The sequence below is a fragment of the Cryptomeria japonica genome, chromosome 6 (assembly GCF_030272615.1).
Source record: "Cryptomeria japonica chromosome 6, Sugi_1.0, whole genome shotgun sequence".
Classification (NCBI taxonomy): Eukaryota; Viridiplantae; Streptophyta; class Pinopsida; order Cupressales; family Cupressaceae; genus Cryptomeria; species Cryptomeria japonica.
Genome location: NC_081410.1, coordinates 193,599,408 through 193,624,561, shown reverse-complemented (window position 1 = coordinate 193,624,561; position 25,154 = coordinate 193,599,408). Strand labels below are relative to the sequence as shown.

The 25,154-nt window shown below is 36.3% G+C and overlaps 2 protein-coding genes across 2 annotated transcripts in view; one reads left to right on the top strand and one right to left on the bottom strand.

The window, feature by feature from the left end:
* The window catches only part of LOC131076991 (clavaminate synthase-like protein At3g21360), a 62,951-nt gene extending 46,159 nt beyond the window's left edge, over positions 1 to 16,792 (top strand). The window contains exon 3 of the mRNA XM_058014352.2: positions 16,129 to 16,792. Coding sequence (XP_057870335.2) covers positions 16,129 to 16,492 — 364 coding nt within the window. The 3' untranslated portion in view covers positions 16,493 to 16,792. The remainder of the gene's footprint in view (positions 1 to 16,128) is intronic.
* A 3,398-nt stretch (positions 16,793 to 20,190) lies between these two features.
* On the bottom strand, positions 20,191 to 20,622 carry LOC131876570 (secreted RxLR effector protein 78-like). Its single transcript, XM_059222004.1, has one exon. It carries the CDS (start codon positions 20,620 to 20,622, stop codon positions 20,191 to 20,193), a length of 432 nt encoding a protein of 143 aa, XP_059077987.1.
* Between the last annotated feature and the right edge of the window lie 4,532 nt (positions 20,623 to 25,154).

Below are 25,154 nucleotides of genomic sequence, written 5' to 3'. Positions count from 1 at the left end.
CTCATAGGGCCACACAAGAAGCATCTTATAGCTTTAACTCGAGCAAGATGGGAAGTAAAATACAACTATTTTACCCAAGCCAATTGTCTCCAATTTATCACCATTGGGGAAAACCTGTGTCTACGCACTCCTTAAAACATTAGGCAAGTCTACACAAAAAGATAGAGGAAGCATATTATGTATAACAACCATAGATGCAATATCCATAACATGACATCAAAACCACATCTACTGAAAATCATCTAGCCGAAGCATGATTCGGATAACAGATGGATAGTAAATAATGAAATTTTGAACTCAATAAACATATATGCATAATCGCATATCATAGTAAAAATAGTGAAGTTGAAGCATTGTAGAGGCCAAGCATATAGAAATCCACACATATAAATCTAAGTACAATAATCTATACACCTTGATGGCAATCCATCCGAACATCATTGACAAGTACGATAACAATACCAGAACACCACATGATTCCAAACATATACATATCCACATACATGAATCCAAAATACATGATTCGTACATATCAATGATAGGGGAAAAAAAACACAAGTACAATGTAGTATCAAAATACAAAATACAAAATGAGAACAAAAAGAGGCACAAATATGTGGGTACTTACAACCAAGGTGGCTTGGTTTAAGTGTTGATTCCATGACGGTTTTCACAAACAATGATTTCCAAGTGTAGATTGGACTGTTGCAAGAGAAAGAACAATATTTTGTAGAGCCAAAAGAACCTAGTAGGATTTCAAGCTCATTCCACAACAACTTGCAGAGTTACCAATGATTTCCTTCATCTTTCCAAGTGTCTATCAGATTGTGACAGCAACTATTCTTGTGAAATCATTACATACTTGACTGTGACAGCAATTCCACACTTGACAAATCGCCAATACAGTGTTTATACCTGCAAACTACAATATTCCAGATTGTCACAACAAATATATTCTTGGAAAATCATTACTACAGCGACTCTCTATCTCTAACAAATCATTCTTTATGAGTTTGTACCAGCAAATTTATCCTTGTAACATTATTAATTTCTGAGATACAACACCAGGGAGGTTGTTTTGTCATCATGGAGTTGTGCAAAGCTGTTATGGACCCAAAGATCTGGTGACACGTGGCATATTCATATCTATAAATGGTGCTAAGACATATAAACACCACTGACTTGAAGAAAAAATATTGTGTAAGAGCTGGAAACAAGCAAGCCTGCAGGGTCATATGTTGCCTAGATGTAGACTCCATCAAATTGGCCTCCAATTTGCAGACCTATGAAAAAAACAGATTCCTGACCTAGAATATTGTAAACTGCAATGGGAAATCAATATTGTAAAAAGTCCAAAAGAATTGAACAAGAAGTGGTTACTTGTACCATACAAAAGGCATGATTATTTGCGAAAAGTGCTATACAGATGTGACTTCAAAGAAGACTTCTCTAATATCATTACTATAGTGGATCGAGTATCAAGGCAGCAAGAGGCAAAGAACATTCAAGAATTGGATGTTGTACATCATGAGCTTGATATGTGAAGGAAAAGCTTGTATTGATTGGGGGCACTTCTGAAAGGAAGCCAAGGTAGCAAAACTTCCTACACTAATCTCGAGAGGAGGGTAATGCAAAAACTTTTCATATCTTTAAAACAATTACAGAAACTTAATTAAAAATAAACATAAATAGCATTTGTACCACGACACAATGATTTACATAGGGAAAACCTTTTCAAAAAAAAAAACCACACTCCAAAAGTTGCTCAATATATCATTCAAAAATCAACAAGATTTACAATATGCTTGTAGAGCAAGCTTCTCACAAGATATCACCAACCAAAGATTCGGAGGCAACTCAACAACTATAAGACTCTTAGAATACATTACAATACTTAGCTGTAGTACAATGCCCTCATGAAATTGGGTTGCCTTCTAGGACAAACAAATTCAACATAATCTCTACTATCAGATATGTGATCTAATGATAAATGGTCAAGATTTACAATGATAAATTATACATAAAATATGGCTTTCAAGGGTGATGCCTCAGAACCCCCACTGGGGCGCATGACTCCTAGGACCCCTCGGATCTTGTAGGGGGGGATCACTCTATTATACACCCTCATGTTGACCTATCAGCAATAACCTTTTGTTATTGCAAGGTTGAGACACCATTTTCCTAATAATATCTCACTTGTCAAACACCTTGCAATATCAATGAGAGGGGGTACCAACATCATGCTTTATTTCAATATCTAAACATAGTCTCTTAAGCGAAATGACTTTTTACAAGCACAAGTAGTTGCCATATACTAAGTTTTAGTAGTGGACAAAACAACCATAGCTTGTTTCTTACTCATCCAACTGATTGCACCACAAAATAAACACGAGTACTAGTTGATCATTTTCTATCAACATCACCTGCCTAGTCTAAATCCACATAACTATGAATATCAAGGGAAATCTCGTCTCCCATCAAATTACCATCATAACACAATGAATACTTTGAGGCACCCTTCATATTCTGAACTCTTTAATTACATTCCAATGAACTCTACTAGGATTAGACATATATCTAGAAAGAACTTGCACTGTTTGTGCAATCTCTAGTCTAGTGTAGACCATAGCTGTAATGTCTCCACTTCGAAATCGAATTTAATAATAAATGATAATAATAAAATTAAAACATTAAAAATTAAATTAAAATATAAAATAATATAATTAAATATGACTAATTAAAAATTAATTAAGTTAATGAAAAGTCAAAAGACATGAAAGGAAAAGTTGTGACTCCCTCAACAATGAGATATAAAAAAGAGAAGAGAACCTCATTTGAGGGGGAGGATAAATTGGAAATGAGAAGTGCAGATCTGATTTAAATAATAAGTGCAGATCTGATTATGAAAGGTTGTGTCCCTTTCAAAGGGTAGAAATAATGAAGAGTTGCACTCTTTCAAAGGGTGCTAATGGTGAAGGGGTATGTCTCTTGCCAAAGACATTATGAAGAGGTGTGACCTCTCCCTCATATTGAGAGATATAAAGGTAAGGAATCAAAAACATCTAGTGACAGCACCATGGATTAAAAAGTATAGTTGTGTAGTGTAATATCCTAGTAAATTTTTTTTTTAATTTTTAACAATAAGAGATACAAGCAATCACCACAACCCGTTAAGGTTAGAGAAATAAACCAAACTGTTGAAAGGGAACCCTTCCACCTTTTGTTCACCGATAGCCTAGTCTGGGAGGGTGAGAGCATACGGTGTTTCGGGGATCGTTAGCAACAATAATCAAACTGAAATTACAATGTCTGGGCGGCAAGCCAGCCCCTTTTGCTTATCTAGCAGGATAGAAATCAAACTCTTGGTGGTAAACCGGTCAAGGGGAAATGATAAGAAACTGAAATTCAGTCACTCTACCGCATATTTCAGCGGGAGGACATTACATTAAACTATCACTCTACCGCATATTTCAGCGGGAGGATAATTGAATTAAACTTATAACTCGACCACTTATTCAGTGGGAGGACTGAGTACATAAACTAAATTTCAAAGTAAGAAGGCGGCTAAGCTAGCCTCTTCCATTTATGCAGTGGGAATTACAAAATAAGGACAGCAAGAATGATTGATCAGTACTACTGAAACAACCTTACAAAATTAGAGATGAAAGGAGGCGAGTAATGCATATTTCTACAACAAGAATATAATTTTCTGTTACAATAAATCTGCAAGCTGAAAGTACAAAACAACAGCCCATGGAAACACCCAAATGCTCATAACTCTCTCATTTTTCATCCAATTTGACTCAAACCAGTCCCAAACCCACCGTAATTCACTCACAACAGCAACCAATCAAAACCACAACCCAAACAACCCAACAATTATTTGGCAAACATCCCAATGCAAGCACAAAACCCAACGCTAGACCTAGGAAGTTTGATTTTGTCTAGAAAAATCATTGCTGAATTAAACTTGCTAAAAACTTACACAATGTATCGCCATGGCTAGGAAGAAAGGATGAGCCGGTACCCAGAATGATGGAGTCGCTTGGTTAAGAGGTGTGAGCAAAATATGCTTTCAACAGTCCTACGACCAGCAACCAAAAAACACTCAAATCCCACATAGAACACTCCACAATCTGCAACTCATTCACCCACAGCACTGGGAATACAAGGACACAGCTAGGTACTATCTTGCAAGTACGAAACACTCAAATCCCACTGGAAGGTCATCAGTGAGAAGGGGACATTACACGTAGACAAAGGCAAGAGAAAGGGGGAAGATAGCAGAGACACCGAAGGTGCGTATATGTGTGTGGACGTGTGTACCACACACACACATATATATTAATGCATATTTATGAATACATACATTACTAATGTTTATTTATATGAATGCAGCAATAAAGATAGGCACCCATGTAGAATATGTATGTATATTTAGGATCATTAAAAAGATTAAAGAATATGTAAATGTAGACGTAAATTATGGAATGGAAAATAGTAATGAATCGTAAAATGTAATATAAATGTGACTATATGATGGAGGCTATAGGGAGGAAATTCCCTTAGCCTAATGGAGGGATTATGATAATCCTTGGTAGGCAGTATATACTGAATATCTATATGCATATATGTATGGCTTGGTTGACAAAGTTCATCCAAGAAGAGACGGATCGGGCCGGTCCTCTCTGGTAGACTTGGATCCCTATCTCTTCTAATTTTCATTCTAAGAATGTGTTTAGTTGCACCTAGATTTTTCATTTCAAATTTAGTTGCAAGTTGAGACTTTATTTTTGAAATCGTATCTTTCCCTTTACCAATAAATAACATATTATCAACATACAATGCAATAAACAAACAGGAAGAGATCACCATCGGATTTATAATAAATACATTGGTCTGATTTAGAACACTCAAATTCCAAACTCCACATATGTATCAAATTTTTGGTATTACATCCTAGGCTTAATTTTAGGCCATACAAAGATATCTTCAATTTACAAACCAATTACTTTTACCTTTTGCCATGTAGAGTTTTGGTTGTGTCATATAAATATCCTCCTCCAAATCACCATGAAGGAAAGTTGTTTTTACATCTATTTGCTCAATTTTTAAATAATAAGCAGCAACAATAGAAAGCAAAAATCTAATGGATATCATTTTTGCAACAAGAGAAAATATCTCATCATAATCAACACCTTCAACCTGAGAGTAACCTTTCACAATTAACCTCACTTTATATTTCGCAATGCCTTCATTTGAACCAATCATTTTCTTGAACACCCATTTGCAACCAATGGGTTTTCTTCCAATAGGTTTTTGTCCTTCAGTCAATGGTACTAGATCCCATGTATCATTCTTTTTCAATGCTACCATTTCTTCATCCATGGCAATCTTCCAAGATTTTGCATCATTCATACTAAATGTCTCTTCTATAGATCTAGGTTCATCCATGTTAGTATTCAAAGCAAAAATACATCTCCAACCATTAGGTGAATACTTTTTTGGTGGTTGTTTATGCCTTGGAGACTGTTGAACAAGCTGAGTTGGAGGTTCTTCCTTTTTTTTGGAATATTTGGAGCTAGATGAGCTTTCCTCAACCTCTTGTGTATCTAGGAGCCTCGACTCAACTTTCTCAGACGTAGAAGGAATTTGAATTATATCTTCTTGTTTAGTTTGTTTTGGCTGCGGTGAACAAAGTAGGCTTAGTTTCTCTAAAAGTAACACTTATACTATCTATTACTTTTTGTGCAACAATATTCCAAAGTTTGTATCCTTTTATACCAAATTTGTACTTGATGAAGATACATTTCACATCCTTGTTCTCCAACTTTATTCACTTCTCCTTTGACACGTGCATATGCCTTGCAACCAAAAACTCTTAAGATGTCTCAATGAAGATTTGTGACTTGACCACCCCTCCATCACTATTTTATCAACAAGCGCTAATGTAGATGATTTGTTAATTAGGTAGCAAGTAGTGGCAACAATTTTAGCCCAAAAAAATTGTTCTAGATTAGCACCTCCCAGTATACTCTTAGCCTTCTCAATTAGTGTCATGTTCATTTTTGTTGCAACTCCATTCTACTTTGGAGAATACAGAGTTGTCTTTTTTCTATGAATGTCAAAATATTTATAGAGTTTATCAAAATCATTGGAGCAAAATCCATCGCTATTATCAATCCTCAAACATTATTTTCTTTCTAGTCGGTAGCTCAGCCATTGATTTAAATTCCTTAAATTGATTAAAACTTCATATTTACTCTTTAGAAAATATTACCTTTGTCCTACTATAATCATCAATAAATGAAATATAATATGTGGATTTTTCAATGGAAGGAACATCTACAAGACCAAAAACATCCAACAAACTACAAGGTTTATGAGAAACCAAGTAAAACTGAATGAGGTTTTGTTTCCCACAAATGCTATGTTCATAGAAATCAAAATCAAGATTACAATTAATCAAATGTTTAACAAGGTTTTTATTTTTCAACGTCCTTGACCCTTTTCTCCAATGTGGTTGTGTCTTTAGTGCCATAGCTTAGTCTTCTCTGTAGGTAACTTTAATTTAGAAGAAAGAGCACCCTTGGGTACTGTTGACGTGTATTTTGTACACAATCATACACAGAATAAAATACCCAAGGGTACCTTATCCTCTCTTGAATAAAGCCTCTGATTGCTGAAGATGTCGCGAAAAAGGATCAATCAGGATGACTTCAAGGTTCTTGTATGTAGGGTCTCTATGTGTGGATAAGCTCTCTGTGGTATGATGTGATTTGCTGGAATCACAAGGGGACTTACATTCGATGATTGAACGTCTGATCTGCTTTGAATATTGCTGGAACACAGGCTCTTACTAGCTTTGACTTGAAAAAAAAGGAAAAAAAATAAGGGCGAGGAAAGGATCTAATCCTAACACTAAGAATGTAGGAGCAATGATTGATCTTTGATGAAATTCTAACTAAGTCTTGTTTTGACATCCCAGGACCATCTCCACAAGGTTAGTGCGATCTTCGAAGGAAAGCTTTATGATGTTCAAATCATCACTACAGGCATAGACACCATCAGGTTGATGTATATCAATAAAGAAGCGACAATTGAAGTTAAGCTTGAGCTGAATGATTCCAGTTGACTACACAAGGCAAGTCTGCAATCAACAAACTGCTAGTAGTATGGATATACGAATTTCACCATCAATCAAGCACATTTCTTCCACTCATCTAATAACATGAAATCAAATATGAGAAGTATAAAGACCATGCAAATTGTCGAATCGACCCATAAATTTCACCATTTCTTCAATGAAGTTACAAGTCTTCTACAACAACATCTTGGCAACAATCTTTGCCTTCTCTCTCTACTCTACTCTAATTGCTATTCTATCAACTAGCTAATCACCTTCTAACTGCGCTCTATCTGTCTTCTAACTGCTTCCAACTATATTCTAACTCTTCTATTACCTTTACAAAATGAAATGCCAGGGCTTATATAGTGCCCTCAATACTATTCGATGGCTTAGATCGATTTGAGATCAATGGCCAAGATTCAACAATGAAAACCCTAATTAGGGTTTGTTACAACTATTACATAACATTTAATGCTTGACCAATGATAAAATTGTATTGCTTGGACACATGTCCTCTCTAGAAAATTCCACCAATGGATAGCTAGGGTAGGTACATCGGAGTTTGTGCCACCTTCCATGAGTTAGGTACATTGAATCTGGAAATGCTGAGGTGGACCATACTGATTGGAAAAGTGATGACGAGGATGCCACCTCGTCTGACACTTGTAACTTGGTAGATATTCAACTTGATGTTGTTGAGAAGCTAGCTTTAATTAATTCATCTGGAACTATCTGCTTCTTCAACGAACCCTTGTTCTAACTTCTTGTGTCCTTGATGTGCAGGATGATTGATGTACCTCGCCATGGAATACTGGATTGGAGAAGTCGCCCTTGATGACGTTAGTCCAAAGAAGGCCGTCCTTGTCGATGCTAGGCTGGAGGAGGTCGCCCTTGTCCTTGCTTGATCGTCTTTGATGAGAACCTGCCGACTTGTAGATCTTTCGAGCTTGGGAGTCGCCATCTTGACACTTACACAACATTTCACAATTAATAATATATCTTGAAATCTAAAAATTAAACTTTAAAAGGAAGATTCAAGATTTTAATTAGGAAACCTCATGATAAATCTTTGAATTATCATTTCCTAATTAACTACGCAATACTTAGATTTTCCAAAACAAATGTCTAAAAAATCAAACCTTGAATAAGGGTGTCAAGATGATTTCGCCATACCTCCTCTTGAGTTTTAAACTCTAAGAAATGATGTAAAAATAGATGAATTTTGCTAGGCAAAGTGTAGATCAAAGCTCTCCCTTGGATAAAATGCACCTCCTTTAGCTTGGAAAAGAACTCTACCTTCCTTTTCAAAAATCTGGAAATTCGCCTTCAAATGTCTTCAAAAATCTGGAAATTATCCTCCAAACTAGTAAGAAATACGCCTCTCCAATAGCTTTCAAGATGAATTTCGCCCTCCACTAGCTTCTTCAAATCGCACTTGAAACAATGAGTGGATGATTTGAATAATGAAAAACACACCCCAAATATATAGAGCGCTCACCATTTCACCTCCCCATAGGCCGACTTGATGAAAATAGGCCAAAAAAATAAATAAAACTAGAAAGGAAGAGGCCGACTTAATAAAATAATAAAAATGATACCTCAAGCGCTCCCTTTTTTTAAATTTTAAATTAATAATAATTAATTTCGAAATGCCTCAATTAATAATTAAAAAAAACGATTTTCCAAGGCTCAAAATTAATTATTAAATGCTATGCGATTTTCATTAAATGCCAATTTAATTAGAATTTTTAAAAAATATTTCGAAGTTTTTTGGCGAACTTGGCATCTAGTGCGATTTGCTAAAATAAGGCAAAAAATAATGAATTTTGATAACTTCGCTCTGGTCCCTTGGAGAGGGACAGGAGCTTCCTTTGAAAAATCGCTCTAGTCCCTTGGAGGGGACAGGAGCGCCTATTGCAACTTGGGTCGATTTTCTCCATTGTGGCCCATTCAAGTTATATTCAACGAGCAAAACATACTTTCCTTGTCCTCCTCAAATCGCGAAATCACTTAAATCTTGCAAGGATAATGCAAATTCGGAATTCAAGCTCCGGTCCTTCAGTGAGGGACGGGAGCACTTTTTCATTTTTAAGCCAATTCGTCCTTTGCTAGTCTTCCAAATTATCTTCAATGGATGAATCTTGCCCTCTTTCATTCATTTCAATCACGCAACTTGCCTTGCCTTTGCAAGAAATTTGTATTTTTAGAAAAGAGGGACGGTCCTTCAGTGAGGGACAGGAGCACTTTTGGAAAAGTGGGACGGTCCTTTAGTGAGGGACGGGAGCACTTTTGACATCTTGGCGTACCCCTTTGTTCTTTAAATCTCTCAATTGCGTCCAAGGCATAAAACATCCTTCGTCCTTCCCATCCAAGTCAAGTTTTGCCATAAAATATCAAACAAATAGGAGAAACTTGAAAAAGTGGCACGGTCCTTCAGTGAGGGACGGGAGCACTTTTTGTCATTTGGGTTGATTTACTCCTTTGTAGACTGCTTAAATTATATTCAATGGACAAAACATGCCCTCCTTGATCTCTTCCAATCATAAAATTGTCCTGATCCTGCAAGAACAGTGCAAATTTGAAAATCAAGCTCCGGTCCTTCAGTGAGGGACAGGAGCGAATTTTGCCCTCTAGGCCAAATCTTTTCACTTTTCATTTCGAAATTCCCTTGCTAGGGAAGATTTCACCTTCCTTCATGCTATGAATAAAAGTTAATGTCCAAAAAAGGTTTAAAATTGTGCATATAAAGAAAATCGCTCTGGTCCTTCAGTGAGGGACAGGAGCGAATTTGACCTTCTAGGCAAAAAACTTCATCATTTCATTGTCAAGTCTGGATGCTCTATCATGCTCATTTCGTCCTTCATTGTGTCTTTGATGTTTCAATTTGACCAAACAAGGCCAGGAATGACTCAAATAAGCCTTTTCGCCCTGGACCCTTGGTGAGGGACAGGAGCGTTTTGCCTTGGTCCCTTGGAGAGGGACAGGAGCGAAATTCGCTCTGGATCCTCAGTGAAGGACAGGAGCGAAATTTGACTTTTTGAACTCTCTATCAGGATAATTTTTATGGAATATAACATTTAAGTATAAGTAAGAGTGGTTTCAGACCTCCAAGAGTTATATTGCAAAATCTAGTTTTTTGAGGTTTTCAGTTTCCAGACTTAGTCAAATTTCAGGATCAGGACATTCCAGACTTAGCCAAATTTCAGGATCAGGACTTCACTCCAGCAGGACTTGCTATCTTATTGATCTCCCCGACAGCACTCAAAATGCAAAGGCCAGCTAACAAAACCCTAAAAGACCTAGAAAACAAACCCTAAAAAGCAAAAAAAACATGGGTCCCCATTTGCAATGGGGCGATGTGTGAAAACGTCACAACAGGTACCCAAAAGCCACAACCATCCACTGAAGATGAAACCCTTGCCTCTTCCGACCAAGTAGCCATAGACTTGTTTTTCATAGAAGTACTATTACACTCAATAGTGTATGCATCAAGCTTATATAATGTGCCAGATAGTGTATGCATAAAGCTTATATAATGTGCCAAATCTAACACCTTTAGCAAACACCCTAGAACCTCTAACCATCTTGCATCCTTCCTCATCTTCTCAAAAAGAAAAGAATCCGCATCTTGAGTCTTCAAGATAATAGAAGTACTACTAATAGCCTTGTAACAAGAGAATCCCACAAATTGGACAAAGAACTAAGCAAGATCCAATATTTCTTCTTCTCGTCCATTTTGACACCCATTGATGCCAATTGAACTATTAGTATATTAAATGCTTCTAGGTGGTCTATAATTCGTCCACCCTCTTCCATTTTCAAGGAATATAATTTATTCCTCATTAATATATTCACTAAATATTTGTCTTGATACATCTGACCAAGTTTCTTCCATAGTATATTTATAGAGGACTCTTCATGGACATTGATTAAAATAGAGTTTGCTTAGCATAATTTGATTAGATCATTGGCTTTACGGTCCATAACATCATATTGAGAAACTAAAGTAGGATCTGCAAGCCTAAAACCATTCTCATAAATAGCATCCCACAAATCTCTATCTATTAACAAATCCTCCATCTTCAACTTCCACATCTCAAAATTATTTCTAGAAAATTTCTCTATCTCTATTCTCCTTGATGCACTTGCTATCTAAAAATTCCTGCAAAAGATTGCAGAGTATCTTTTGCACAAGATCCACTCAAATCTAGATTAGTTCAAAAAGCCTAACAACCCACAATTAAAACCAAAGGTGATAAGGTTCTAATACCACTTGAAAAGAAACTAAAAAGTGGAATAACTTTCTAATGTAAACTTGAGAGGAGGGTAATGCAAAATATTTTTAAATCTTTATAACAGTTACCAAAATTTAGCAAAAATACACATAAATAGTACATACCACAACACAATGATTTACATGGGGAGAATCCTTTTGAAAGAAAAACCCCACACTCCCAAAGCCATCCAATATATTATCCAAAAATCAACAAGATTTACATTATACTTGTAGAGCAAGATTGTCATAGGAGTATCATTAACAGAGATCCCGAGCCAACTCAATAGCTATCAGAGTCTTAGAATACATCACAATACTCAATTGTAGTACAATGCCCTCATAAAATAAGGTTGCCTTCTAGGAAAAACAAAGCCAACATAATCTCTATCATCAGATCTGTGACCTAATGATAAATAATCAATATTTACAATTATAAATTATACATAAAATGTGGCTTTTGGGGGTGTTGCCCTTGAATCCCCATTGGGACATGCAGTCTTTGGAACCCTCAGATGCTGGGGTCGTTGCAACCTCACCCCCCATGCACACCCTGTGCTGACCTATCAATAGTAACCTTTTGTTATTGCAAGCTTGAGACATTATTTTCTTAACACTTCATCAGTGATCCAATCCATTTTTAGGTCACCAAATTCTTTGAAATGAAGACCTTCCATATGGTGGCATACTTGGTACATTCCATTGTGCAAGCAAACACTTTTCTAGGCTCGGAAAAGAAACATACTATTACTTGCAATATCCATAGTAGCATTGAAACCTTTTTAAGAGAGTAAATGATGTGTTTACAATGAAGATTGTGCAAGTTTTGAGCAACCAATGCCATTTTTATATTCTAGATTATGCACATTTAGTCATCGTAGAATGGGCTGATTGGTTCACACAATTCTTTGCATTTTCCTACATCAAAATACATGGCTTTGATTCTCAACTAAATGGACTTCCACAATACCCTAGTGGTCACATTCTTGTAATGGAACGTTGTAGTACAGTGAGCAATAGTGTTGCCAAAAGAGACAAAGATCAAGTGTTAATTTACCAATCCATATTTGGCCATGCAAGTGTATTGATGCAAAAGGTTCCAAGTACATAGGTGTAGAAATCTCAAATTTCAATTTGAAATTTTGGCACACGAGCAAGTGTTCCAACTCCAAGGTTAAATGGTCTTGCCTTTCCTCTCAATGGTTCAAGTTGAACTTCAACGAAGCTTCTAAAGGGACCTTGAGCATGCTGGTGGGGAGGGGTTGTCATTAAAGATCACAATGGTGTCCTTGTTGTTGCTTTTTTCCATCAGCCTAGGAGTTCAAACTAATCATTATGCTAAAGCCTTGGTTATTTGCTTGGCCAAAGAGCTAAAACTTTCTAAGGTGGTCATTGGGGGGGACTCTTTAAATATTATGAAGTGCTTGTCTAGAGACAACTCTCCTTGTTCGACTATTAGAAATATCATGACTAATACCTTAAGGATGATTGATTCCTTCATTGAGGTTAAGATCAACCGCATTTTTGAAAAAGGTAATTGGGTGGCATATTGGTTTCTTAATGAAGGAAGGAATAGTAATGGAGATGTCAAATGATTCAATGTGAACCATTTGCCTAATAGAGTTGTTACCCTTATTAATGATAATAGATCCTCTAATGTTGTTAGCCAATTTCCATTCTCTTCATTTCTATTGCAAGGTAATGATTGTGGTGGAATTCAAATTTGGGGATTTACATAGGCGTGGGCATGCTAACTTTGCTTCAAGTATGGTGAAGGGTCACTCCTTTAAATTCTGGGAAGTTCAAGATATTATGTCCCTTTTATTGTATTTTTGTTGCATTAAGGTGGTTGCTGATATGAAAAAAGATAATTTGAGAAGAGGCATTTAGGTTAGGAGTAGGGAAAATATGATATGGGGTTTGGTAGAGTGTGGATGGAGTCTGTGTCTTGTGGTGATATCTAGAGGAAGTCCATAGTTTGGTATATTCTTAATAGAGGGGGACTCAACTTTATTAATAGGGTTAAGGGTCATGATCTTGTCATAGAAGGTTGCAACACTCAGGTGAAGGATTTTAAGATAGGAGTGGAAAGAATGAAGTTGTTAAGACATTTTTGAAAAGTAAAGAAAAGTTGAAGCGACAATAGGCAGGCTTCCTAAGGGAGTTTTTACCCAAGCCTTGGGACAGGTGGCTCTCAAAATCATGAGGTATGTTTCATTGTAGGGGATGTTTTAAGTGTATATATTATCATTTTACCCTTTTAAATCATTTGACACAAGAAACTAGTTAGTATTCTTGATGACGTTCCTTGAGTATTCTATTATTGATGTGCATATGGGGAGGGCTTCCCTCCTTGTTCATCAAGGCCTCATTCATTTTCTTGTTCAACATGCTCAACCTTTAAGGCCTCTAGCCTCCCCATGCCTTTTGGGACCGAGGAGACAGCTTCTAGTCAAGTTGGGAGGCACCTCAACAAGGGAGGTGATCTTGCTACTAGGGCCCATAAGAGGAATGAGGGAATAAGATTTTTGATGCCTCTTTGTTAGGTTAGATGGGCTCTTCTTGGGTTGCAGAGGCAGAGAGGAAGGAGGAAAGAAAGGTAGAAATTTCATTGGAAAGAGCAAACGAGATAGAGGCTATTGGAATTGGGTTGAATGAGCCTGAGAAAAAGAGGTTTCATGTTTTAAAGAGGTCTAGTTTAGGGATGATCAGCAGGGTAAGGGTACAAGAAGAGGATATTGAGGAAGATGGGAAGTTAAACAAGGAGTTTATAGTTGTTCCTAGATCGTCCTTTGTTTTTCCTGAATGTTCTAGTAGGGTGAATTCTGGTGATGAGGAGCTTGCTTCTATTATTGAGCAACTAGCCGATAGGATGGGGAGCATGGAAAATGAGATTTCTATTCACCTCAGCATTCTAAAGTGGTTTTCTATGGAAAACGAAAAATTTGATCTCAAAATATTCTTATTGCATCACCATGTTTGGTGATTTGGCCCAACCAGTTCTGGTGAGTAATTTTGACATGGTGCAATGGGATGTTATGGAAGATTTATGCAGGCTTAAAAAAGACAAAGCAAAAGCATGAACAGAAAATCAGCTACCTGGAAAAGGAATTTTAATCTATCAAGGAGAGCTCGAAATAGTGATTATTGTGAGAAAAATGGCAGTTCAAATTTGTGCTAAAAGTATTAATATGATTTAGACAGGCTTAAGGAAATAGGAAAGCCTGTTGCAAGAAGGCCCAATTTTGTGAACCCATGGTTAGAAGAAGGTTAAGTTGATTGGGTTTAACGAGTCAAAGACTAGTTTGTGGCTGATCACCTACAATTTCTGAAAGATGAGTTGGAGGGGGCAGTCGCTTTCAACTGCCCTTTTACCTTTAGTTTTGCTATGTTTTGTTGCTGTCCTAGGCTGCTGTGGGGTTCTTGATTTATGTCTAATTTGTAGCTATGGTGTTGTTTGTGGCCATTGCTCTCATTTATCAAACTTATTTCCTTTGGTTTTACTAGGTTTAGTTGTTGTTTTGGGTTGCTGTGGGGTTCCTAACTTTTTGTTGCAGCAGTGTTGAAGCTTTTGCCTAGTTCCCTATAAGGCTGCTCTTTTGGTAGTTTCTCCCGTTCTTGTTATGTCTGTTGTAAAAGGGTCTGGGCCCCTTTTAAAAACCCATCTTTACCCTTAAAACAAAAAAAACGTTTCTTCAAAAACGTAGAAGTTTACTCTGGGAACAAAGTGACATAAGCTTCAAATCAACACAAACAAAAGAAAAAACTGGTAGGATACCATAGGCAAAACATTTTGTATATTGAACATGAATGAACAAAACCAAAAACATATATATTAACGGACCTCATTTAAAAAATAATAATTGCCCTGCTAGAAATAATCTTACAGAATCTGTTTCCACCGAGAACTGACATTTTAGATGAGCATATCAATATACTTTTTCATCCCTTTCTGTCAAACAAACTACACAAATCTGTACAGGCAATGATATGCAATGGTATACCTCTTTGCTTCTTATCTATCTCATATATGTAAGAGGCCTCTTTTTGAGGAGTATTTTCTTTCTGTAACAATAAGTATATCAAGTAAAATGGTGAGAACTTGTACTCTCAGTTTACTACGCAATAATTAGGACACAGTTCCTCAAACCAAGACAATGACATTGTTAACTATGAGATCATGTTGCATCAGATATCTTTCAACCCTTAAACATTGCTTTTGATAAAAAATAATGTAGATCATAGGAATGTAATCATATACTCACTAGGGTAAATGTTGCCTTGACACTGCCATATTACTCTTTTGTAGGGTGATATTTACTACCTCTGCTCTGCAATAGTATACTGTTGAAGTGTTTATGTCCTCTTATATTCATGATTCCATCTAATTCAACTTAGTGAATTCGTTCAAAAAATGCATTAATGATTTTGTACTTACTGTAATGTGATATCTTCACTTTCTTATTTATTAGTGCTTAACAAATTTTTCTTTAACAAAAAGAAGCTCAGTTTAGAAAATCAGTCTTTTTCTTATGTTCTGATGCTTCTTGATAGAATTTTATCGGTTGATTTTTAACACTAATCAGCATGTAACCGGACATCACATTCTGGACAATTTACTCTGAAGCTCAATGGCTTGCGTAATTAATATCTCATTTGATCACACATCTTATAGGATTTATTCTTTTTGAAATGGATTTATTTAAATTAATTTCATGGTATCCAGGGCAGCAAGGCTTGGCATGAAGTTAGAATGGCTTGAAGATGGTGGCGTTAAATCTATTATGGGTCCCATTCCGGCAGTAAAATTTGACGAATCAAGAGGTCGAAAGATCTGGTTTAACAGTATGGTGGCTGCTTATACTGGTTGGGAAGATGCCCGTAATGTTCCTGAGAAGGCAGTAACATTTGGAGATGGAACTCCTTTGCCCAAAGATGTGATCCATGAATGCCTCAGGATCTTGGAGGACGAATCTGTTGCCTTCCCATGGCAGAAAGGTGATGTTTTGTTATTGGACAACCTGGCTGTTCTGCACTCTCGGCGCTCATTTGAACCTCCTCGTCGGATTTTAGCTTCTCTCTGTAAATAAATCTAAGATAGCCTATTCAATAACTTGACAAACCTGTAATCAATCTTCTAAATAGCTTGAGAGTACACTTAATGAAGGTACACAAACAACAGTCGAGAAGCTTCCCATAACTGTAGTCCAGCAAATATGAAAAATATTAAAATTAATTTTAGAACTTTGTAAGGGGAAATATGAGTTGAGATAATTAAGTATAGAAATATTCGAAAATAGGCAAGGCATAATCTATTTTCCTTGTTTAGAATGTAAATAAAGTTATATTTGGAAAGTTTTGGCCATATTTATAAAAGGTGAATTGAAATATTTTATAAGGGCATATGAGTTAATTATATAAATATTTTAGTAGTAATTTTAAAATGAAAGAGTTTATCATCAAATAAAATAGCAGAAGATCAATAATTTAAAAAATTAAAATGATAAAATCTGTTATCTTATAAACTATCTTAGATCTTGTGAATCTTGATTATCTTCTATTCTTCTATGCTACTGTGTTTTCTATTTTCTTTAATTTTCATTTTTCTATTTTTTGTTTCCTATTTTTGAATGTTGTTAAAAAAAAAATTATTATTGAAAGACTATAAATTTTAGATTTTATTTAATACTGATTTTAAGGGTTTGATTGTGATCAAATAAGTTTGCATTCTTTCCTCTAGCTTTATTGCATCACTCTATCTAACAAGTACATCAGGTAGGGGAGAAGTAGGGGAGGTCACATCAATAGTAGACAATTTTGTGATGAAAGAATTGGATTGCATCACAAAAAAACTACTATAGATTAAGTCACATGGTGGGGTCTAGTCTTTTATCAACCATATCACAATTTTGAAATCTAGAATGTATTTCAAATTTTGATTATCAATTACAATAAAATAATTAAAATCATCCAGTTGTCAACGTTGCATGCACATATGTATATATGTGTGTGATGCATATCTACACACATGCATGGTATATTGATGTACATATGTACATGTAAATAGATATAGTTATCCATATATATATAGAGAGAGAGATGGGGGGGGATAAATTTTAATTGGTTGAGTTATTCACTAATTGTTAGTCTTTCTCAATTTCTTAGCAAGTTATTTATCAAAATTTACGAGTCATTAGGAAAAGCTTACCCATAGTCACATAATAATAACAACGATCATTTTTCACAATTTTTCAACAAGAGAATTACCTCTTGATACCATTGGGTTTTGAATTCCACCCCATTGGGGTCTCTACCCCTCAACTCCATTGTGGGTTGCCACCTTGTGTTGCTACCTCGATTTTCAAAAGTATAAAATATATTTATTTTGTTCTATATTTTCACTTATGAAACTTGTAAAAATAATATTATAGATTTATAATTTATAATCATATGGTACAATGATGTCTATTGAATTCCATTTTTACTACACAAATGAAAGAAAAATATTTTAAAATTTTGCCAATTTAATTTATACATAAAAATTTAAAAAACAGTTAACAAAAGTTTAACTGATCTAAATAAAATTTAGTAGAGTAATCATAATAACAATATGGTTTCTTTACTTATAATTTATTATTAGTAAGTTCACCTAGCTTTATATGATTTTGTAACAAACACAATGTATAGTTTAAGATTTTTTTGAATAGTAAAATTATTATGATTTAAAATCTAAGACTTGTAAGGAAATAGGGAAGACTGTACAATTTATTGTTTTATTTTTTTATATTGCATATAAGGAAAAAACACTGTTACAAAAATATGTATGGATTATCTACTTGGACCGCAGGTCCAAACTTCACAGATTTAGGAGATTACTAAGAGTTATAAACAGAGATATACATATTTGTACTTATGATACTATAATGCTTAGATACAAAAAAAGAGCCACTATGCTCATATCTGCCAGCTGAAATTGCCATGCCCATGCCACAACAGTGTCTGCTCCTGAGTTACATACACCCATGTAGTCCATCCCCGGGGACCCTCCATCCACACAACTTGCTTGCCTTCGAGTAATTCTGAGAGCAACCGAATCTGATCTTTAACAGGGTCTCTAGCTTTGGCAACCTCTAATCCAAGGCACTCCATTGCTAAGTCGACATCCTGTTTCCCTCTTGTTGCTTGCCTCCATTTGTATCCATTCTCCATCTCATGAAGGTACATCTTTGCATTTTCATCCTTAATGAACCGGAAGAATTTATGCTTCTCAATGTTCATTGTCACAGAGACCTGCAAAAAAAATTTGGTGAAGGGTGAGTCCACGAAAAGACTCAATAAGGGCCCTACCTATGCATTGAAATTTATCTTCATTTCTGATTTTCCATATATAGCATAAAATTTCAATGGTAAGTACGTGCCAAAAGAGATTAGTGTCATTTTTCAGACCCTTAATATATCCAATTAGAACATCAAGCACAGTAAATTGGTTAGGGATAGAAATACCAAATAATAACCTTTTTTCTCTAGCAATACTACACTCAAAAAAAATATGTCTAACTGATTTAGGAACCCTAAAGATATTGCAAATATCACAATTGTTATGGTCTTTTTAGAAAGGCAGCCTGTTGACAATCATAAGCCATTTAAAACACTTTTCTTTGGGTGCTACAGGACTACATCATAATCTTGAAAATACCTTTTGCCACCGTTTAACTGAAAAATCTGCAAGCCATAACTTGTTAACATGAAAAATTATGGATTCATCATATGTTAGGGTCTTGTATATATTGATAGCTTTAATATTAGACACAAAAATGGTATTATTCCACAAAAAATCCTTACAACAGTCATTAGCATTCTTGCACTTTTTGGGCAATTGAAGTTTATCACAAGTTTTTTTCATCATGTTATATGTCCGCTTATGAGAGACTTGCAAGTCAAATCTATCTTCGAGGACATTCCAGCTAAGAAGCCTGTCATCCTCAATAATGTCTCTAAAGAAGCAAATGCCTTTTTTTGCCCAAGCTTTAGTATAACACCCTTGCGTAAGTGCAAGGGGTCTATATGAGTGAAAGAGGTTCCACCAAATGGATCTATCCCCATGGACGAACTCATTGTTGTTGACTCTAGTATTGCCGATGAAGGGCCTAATACTTTCCCAGGCCTTTCAAATAGACTTGAAGACATTCGAGCCTTGTACTAAGACTGCGAAGTCTCCAGCCACAAGGTTACAAAAAGGTAGGGATTTCCAAGATTTGGCCTTTTTCGGTACAGCCCTCAGGATGTTATTTCTCACCAGAATTTTCCAAGGTTCATTGCCATCAAATGCCTGGAAGATCCATTTTTCCGCAAGAGCAGTCCCTTGGATTCTCAAATCCTTTAGTCCTAGTCCTCCCAAACTCTTGTCCTTGTGACACCATTCCCATCTAATAGAATGCATCTTTTTATTTCCTTTCCATCGGACCAAATGAAGTTCCTGATGGTTTTTTGAATTTCCAGGATCTGGTAATTGGGGAACATCCATACCGAGGAATAGTAAATGATGTCAGAAGATAGAACTTTTTGACACACCTGGACTCTCCCGACGAGCGAGAGATACCTATTATCCCACTAATTGATTTTTTTTGCCAATCTTGCTTTTGACCCATAGCCACATTTCCTTGAGGGATGGTGAGATGGCAAAAGGAATTCCCAGATATCTGATAATTTTATTGCCCCCCCATTGGTCCCCAAACTGTTGTAACCACTCAGGAGGCTGATCCTCCTAGCCAAGCATGGTAGACTTGCTCTAAGAGATTTTAGCCCCTGAGATTTCTCCTAGAAATTTGATTTTTCCTTCCAGGGCCTCCATATTCGGTTTACTGAGTTCTATAAAGAGTGTCATGTCATCAACAAATTGAGCATCAATTAGCTCCTCACCATTCGGAAGTTTGACCCCTTTTGCATTAGGAGAAATGGTAAGGTCTCTTAGGATGTAATACCGAGCATCAGAGGCAATAACGAAGAGAGCAGGGGCTAGGCGGCAACCCTGTCTAATAGATTTGCTCAAAGTGATATTCTGTGAAAGGGAACCATTAACTTCCACCGGGGCCGATGCATCTTTGAGGAGAATCATCACCCATTTGTAGAATTCTGCTGGAAAACCAAATGCTTCTAACATCATCAGAATGAACCCCCATTCCACCCTATCATATGCCTTCTCGAAATCTAGGAGAAACATGGCTGCATTTTGTCCTGATGTCTTTACTCATTCCATGGCCTCCCAGCTGGTAATAAGATTTTCAAGGATATATCTTCCTTTGATGAAACCTGTTTGCGTGGGGCAAATGAACTTAGGTAGTAAATTCTCTAATCTGGTAGCAAGAGCTTTAGCCAATATTTTGTAGGATACATTAAGAAGCGTTATTGGTGTCCATTTTTTGATAAGAGACTTGTCTCCTTCTTTGGGAAGTAATTTAATAATCCCTTTGTTAATTCAATCTCCTAGGGAATCAGTATCAAAAGCCTCTGAGTAAAACTCATGAAGGTCTTGACAAACCCAATCCTCATTGGCTTTGTAGAATTCTACAGGCAAACCATCTGGGCCCGGGGTTTTATCATTGTTCAGACTTTTAATAGCAACTTTCAGCTCTTCCACTGTGATGGGACCCCTCAACGCTTGCGCATCCTCAACAGTAATCTTAGAGGGGATAATCCTCCTACATTTTTCTCTAGCATCTCGGGAATTAGTGGAATCTTCAGAGGTGAAGAGACCTTTGTAGAATTGGAAAAAACCTCCTTGATATCATCTAGAGCCACTACTTCTTTGTTATCTATCCAAATCCTATCAATTAGCTCTCTACACTATTTTTGTTTCAGCATATTGAAGAAGAATTTGGATCCTTTGTCCCTGAATTGCATCCAGTGAGCTCGAGCCCTGATCATGGCCCCTCTAATCTTAGTTTGTTGGTGATTCCTGAGATTATCCCTTGCTAAGGCTACTTTTTGAGATAGTTCAATATTGTAGGGATTGTCTTGGATCTCTGCCTTGCATAGGTGAAGGTTATCAGACAGTGTTCTCTCCTTCCACCTATAATCCTTAACTTTCTTTTGTCCTATGGTTTGCAGAAGCACCTGCCAACTATTGACATTCTAATTTCATTTGTCAATGTTAGAGTTCAACAATTTATTACTTTTGTTAAACAACCTAACAATCTTTAATGCGCTCAAAACATCCAGGTCTTTTAGAAGATTGGAGTTTAAGAAGAATTTGTCTTCTGTAATTCCTTGCCTCTCTGAGGAGTCTTTGAGCCTAATCTGCGAGATGATCGGGTGATGCTCCGATACTGAGGTCGGAAAAACTTTCACTGAATTGTCATTCTTGTCAAGATCAAAGGAGAATTGCTCTCTGTCAGCATAAAACCTGTCCAGCCTATGATAGATCCTATGTTTCCCTTTCTGGTAGTTGCACCATGTGTACCAGATTTCTATGTTTTCCTTCTTACTGCAAAATAGGGGGTCAAAAAGTTTCTTCCAGCTTTTCATTCTCTCCCAGTGTAATTTCTTCATTCTTTTCCATTCCATAGGAGCACCTCCACTTTTATCTTCACGAGCTTCAATCATGTTGAAGTCACCCCCAACAATCCATGGTATATCCGGTAGGGTTGCAATCCAGTCCCACAACTCAGTTCTCTCCCTGTAGTCATTGGAGGCATAAACTGAACATATGCCGAATATGGTTCCATTGATGTCTAAAGAGGCCCAAACCGCTTTGTTACACGGTGAACATCCTTGGTTCACTATGTGCTCCTTCCATTTGGGGTTGACAAGTATCCCAACACCTCCTCTACCTCTATCATGCTTTGAACAAACCTTGATAGAGTCTTTCCATATAAACTCTAAGTTGATTTCCAAGGTAAACTTGACAGCCTTGAGTTCTTGAAGCATAACAAAATCTGTATCCTTATGCTAATTGACAAACTTCCTGACAATCTGCTTCCTTTCTGGTGACTCCAGACCCCTAATGTTCCAAGAGATGCACTTCATCATAACAAGATGCATTATTTTTCACTCTTTGGGTGCCTTAAACTTGTTAAAGCATCTAGGGAGCTCTTTCTTATCCTCATTATTCCTTCTATTCATTGAGCCCCTGTTTTTAGATCCCATTGGTCTACCTCTTCTTCTTCTAGGAAGAGCCTCAGGGTTCTCACTATCCGTTATCCATTCCCCTTCTTCCCCTGTGAACTCCTCATTCTGATAATCATCTTCAACCTCAGACGCCTTCCTAATGTCACCCTGACTGGGTACATCCAAAGTCTTAGAACAGGGATTGAATGCCTTCAAGCTAGTTGAAGGGTCTAAGTTATCTATTTCACTTGCTAAGATTTTGGCTTCACCAGCCTTAGGGTTAGCAACAATGACCTCGATCACACAGGTGTCCTCTAATTCAACAAACTTCTTGGGGGGAAGGCCAACGATCGTGTCAAAGGTGAGTTCAACAAGGGAAGTAGGATCTAGCACGGAGTTCAAGACATTTGATGAGTCAACCTCAAAGGAGACATCCATGTCTGCCGAGTTCTTATGGGGAGCTTCATTCACAATCCCAGACCAGCTCCCTCCCTTACCCAACTCACCAATCACACCATCTCTTTCTTCAGAATTCTGATTCACAAAGTTATTCGAACTAGAGGCTAAATTCGAAAATTTCACCTCTGGGGGAACCTCTTGCACATTGTCACTCATAGGCGATATCAAATTTCTATCCACCGATATTTTATTTATAGTGGAATATGAGGTAATGGGTATATTCGCTCTGATTTTTTCCAGGGCTAACTGTTGAGCATTTTTCCTCCTTTTCTTAGGGTTTTTTCCCACAACCTGAAACCCATCTTGCAGATCTTCATTCATCTGCTTTAGAGCGTCTGAAATCGCAAAGTGAGATGTGGGGTCAATTCCGGAATTACCAGAGTTAAAGTTTTTACCAGATTCCAGGGGTTTAGTGTTTTCCCTAGTTAATATATTATTGATTTTTTTGCTAATGGCATTAAGATTTTCCATGTTCGGGATATGCTTCCCGTAAATAGGGGGTGGGTTGTTTGGTTCACTTTGGGTTTTTTCTACTCCCTTGAGTTTATTAATAATTGGACAATTCTTATGAATGTGACCCTCTTTTCTGCAGAGAAAACAAGCATTCACCCCGCCAAGGACTTCAATAGGGCATATAACAACTTCAAATTCTAAGTTGATGTCAACTGTTTTGGGGAGATCACATCTCAGGTTGATTGAAATCAAAACCCTAGTGGCCAGATGAGGAATGAGAGAGGTCGAATTATCCACCCGGATAGCCCTTCCTATCGGTTCAATAATTTGAGGTATAAATCTCCATAACAATGGAGGCACATTTTTAATCAAAACCCATCTAGGGCACGAAAGTGCGAATATTTCCTCATTAACCGCTTTCGGCAACCATTCTAGGGCACAAAATATGCATTTTCCCACAGTCCAGTATTGTTTATTAAGCACCTCTCTTTGCATTTTATGATCTTTAAAAAAAATTACAAACAAACCTTTTTGAATGAGTCTACAAAATGAAACCAGATATCCTAATTTAATATTCCAGACATTTCTGAACCAATCATCAAAAAATTTACAAGCAGGACATTTATCTACATCTACGGTCGCAAAGAAAATTGTTGTATCTTTAAGCCTATTCTTTTCAATGTTAATTTCTTTGCACATTAACACATTGGGGGAAATGGAGATGGAATCCATAGCACAATTAGGGCCCTTACCTTCTCCATGGGAGCTACCATTACAACTACTAACAAACCTCGCACCTTCAGCGAGTGGGAGAGAGGAATGGTTAACCGCATCTTTGAATGATTTCGGCTTTAATGACGTTCCTTCATTAGCTTTTCCGGTGCCTCCAGAAGAGCTTTCCATTGGGTCGCATTAACTGCTCGCACAAAGATGAGGAGGGCGACGACGGAGAAGGACGTGGGGAAATAAACCTGCACGAGAAACGAGTAAACCAAGTAAGCACTTACCTACGTGGAGGAGGACCAACGTACTCCTCCACGTCAGCGATTATGGTCCTGCAACTCTAGATTCCAAACCCTAGTTGCAGTCAGAGTTGTAGAGCAAAAAATCCTCCCCAATTTATTGTTTTAATTATTACGTGATTGCACATTTAATTTGTCATTCAATTTTTTTGTTTTTATCTAAATAGAATTTAAATTATAAAAAAATAATTTATATCAATTTAAATAAGAAAAAATAGATATAAAATCATACTAATTAATAAATCTTGTTAAAAATTAAGTAAATCTTATTAATGTCAAGAGACATTCTATAATAATAGCAAGAGGTGAAACATAATGGTGGGAACTCATTAACAAAACTTGAACTATTTATATATGAAAATATTTTTTTTAATAAATATAATACTTTCAAAATACAAAGCATGTCACATTTACTTTCTCATATATATAATAAATAAATTGAAATAAATAAAATAATTTTCAAGTAAATAAAATAGTTCTAAATTGATATCTATATTAGTTGAAAAATAAAACTAGACAATTATATAAAATCATAATATAAATTTTATGAAGATTAAAACATTAAATCTTAATATTTTGAATTTCCTAATTAAATACAATATAATATTACAAGTTGAATAAAATTCTACACAATTTTGATATGCAATTAAAAGTACTTTTTGTAATTCAAAATTCTTGAATATACATCATACTAAATAGCTTCAATCTCATG

What these genes read in the sequence shown, in the direction of transcription:
- LOC131876570 (XM_059222004.1), bottom strand. Translation starts at nt 20,622, where the DNA reads ATGTTTCTCCTAGATTTCGAGAAGGCATATGATAGGGTGGAATGGGGG.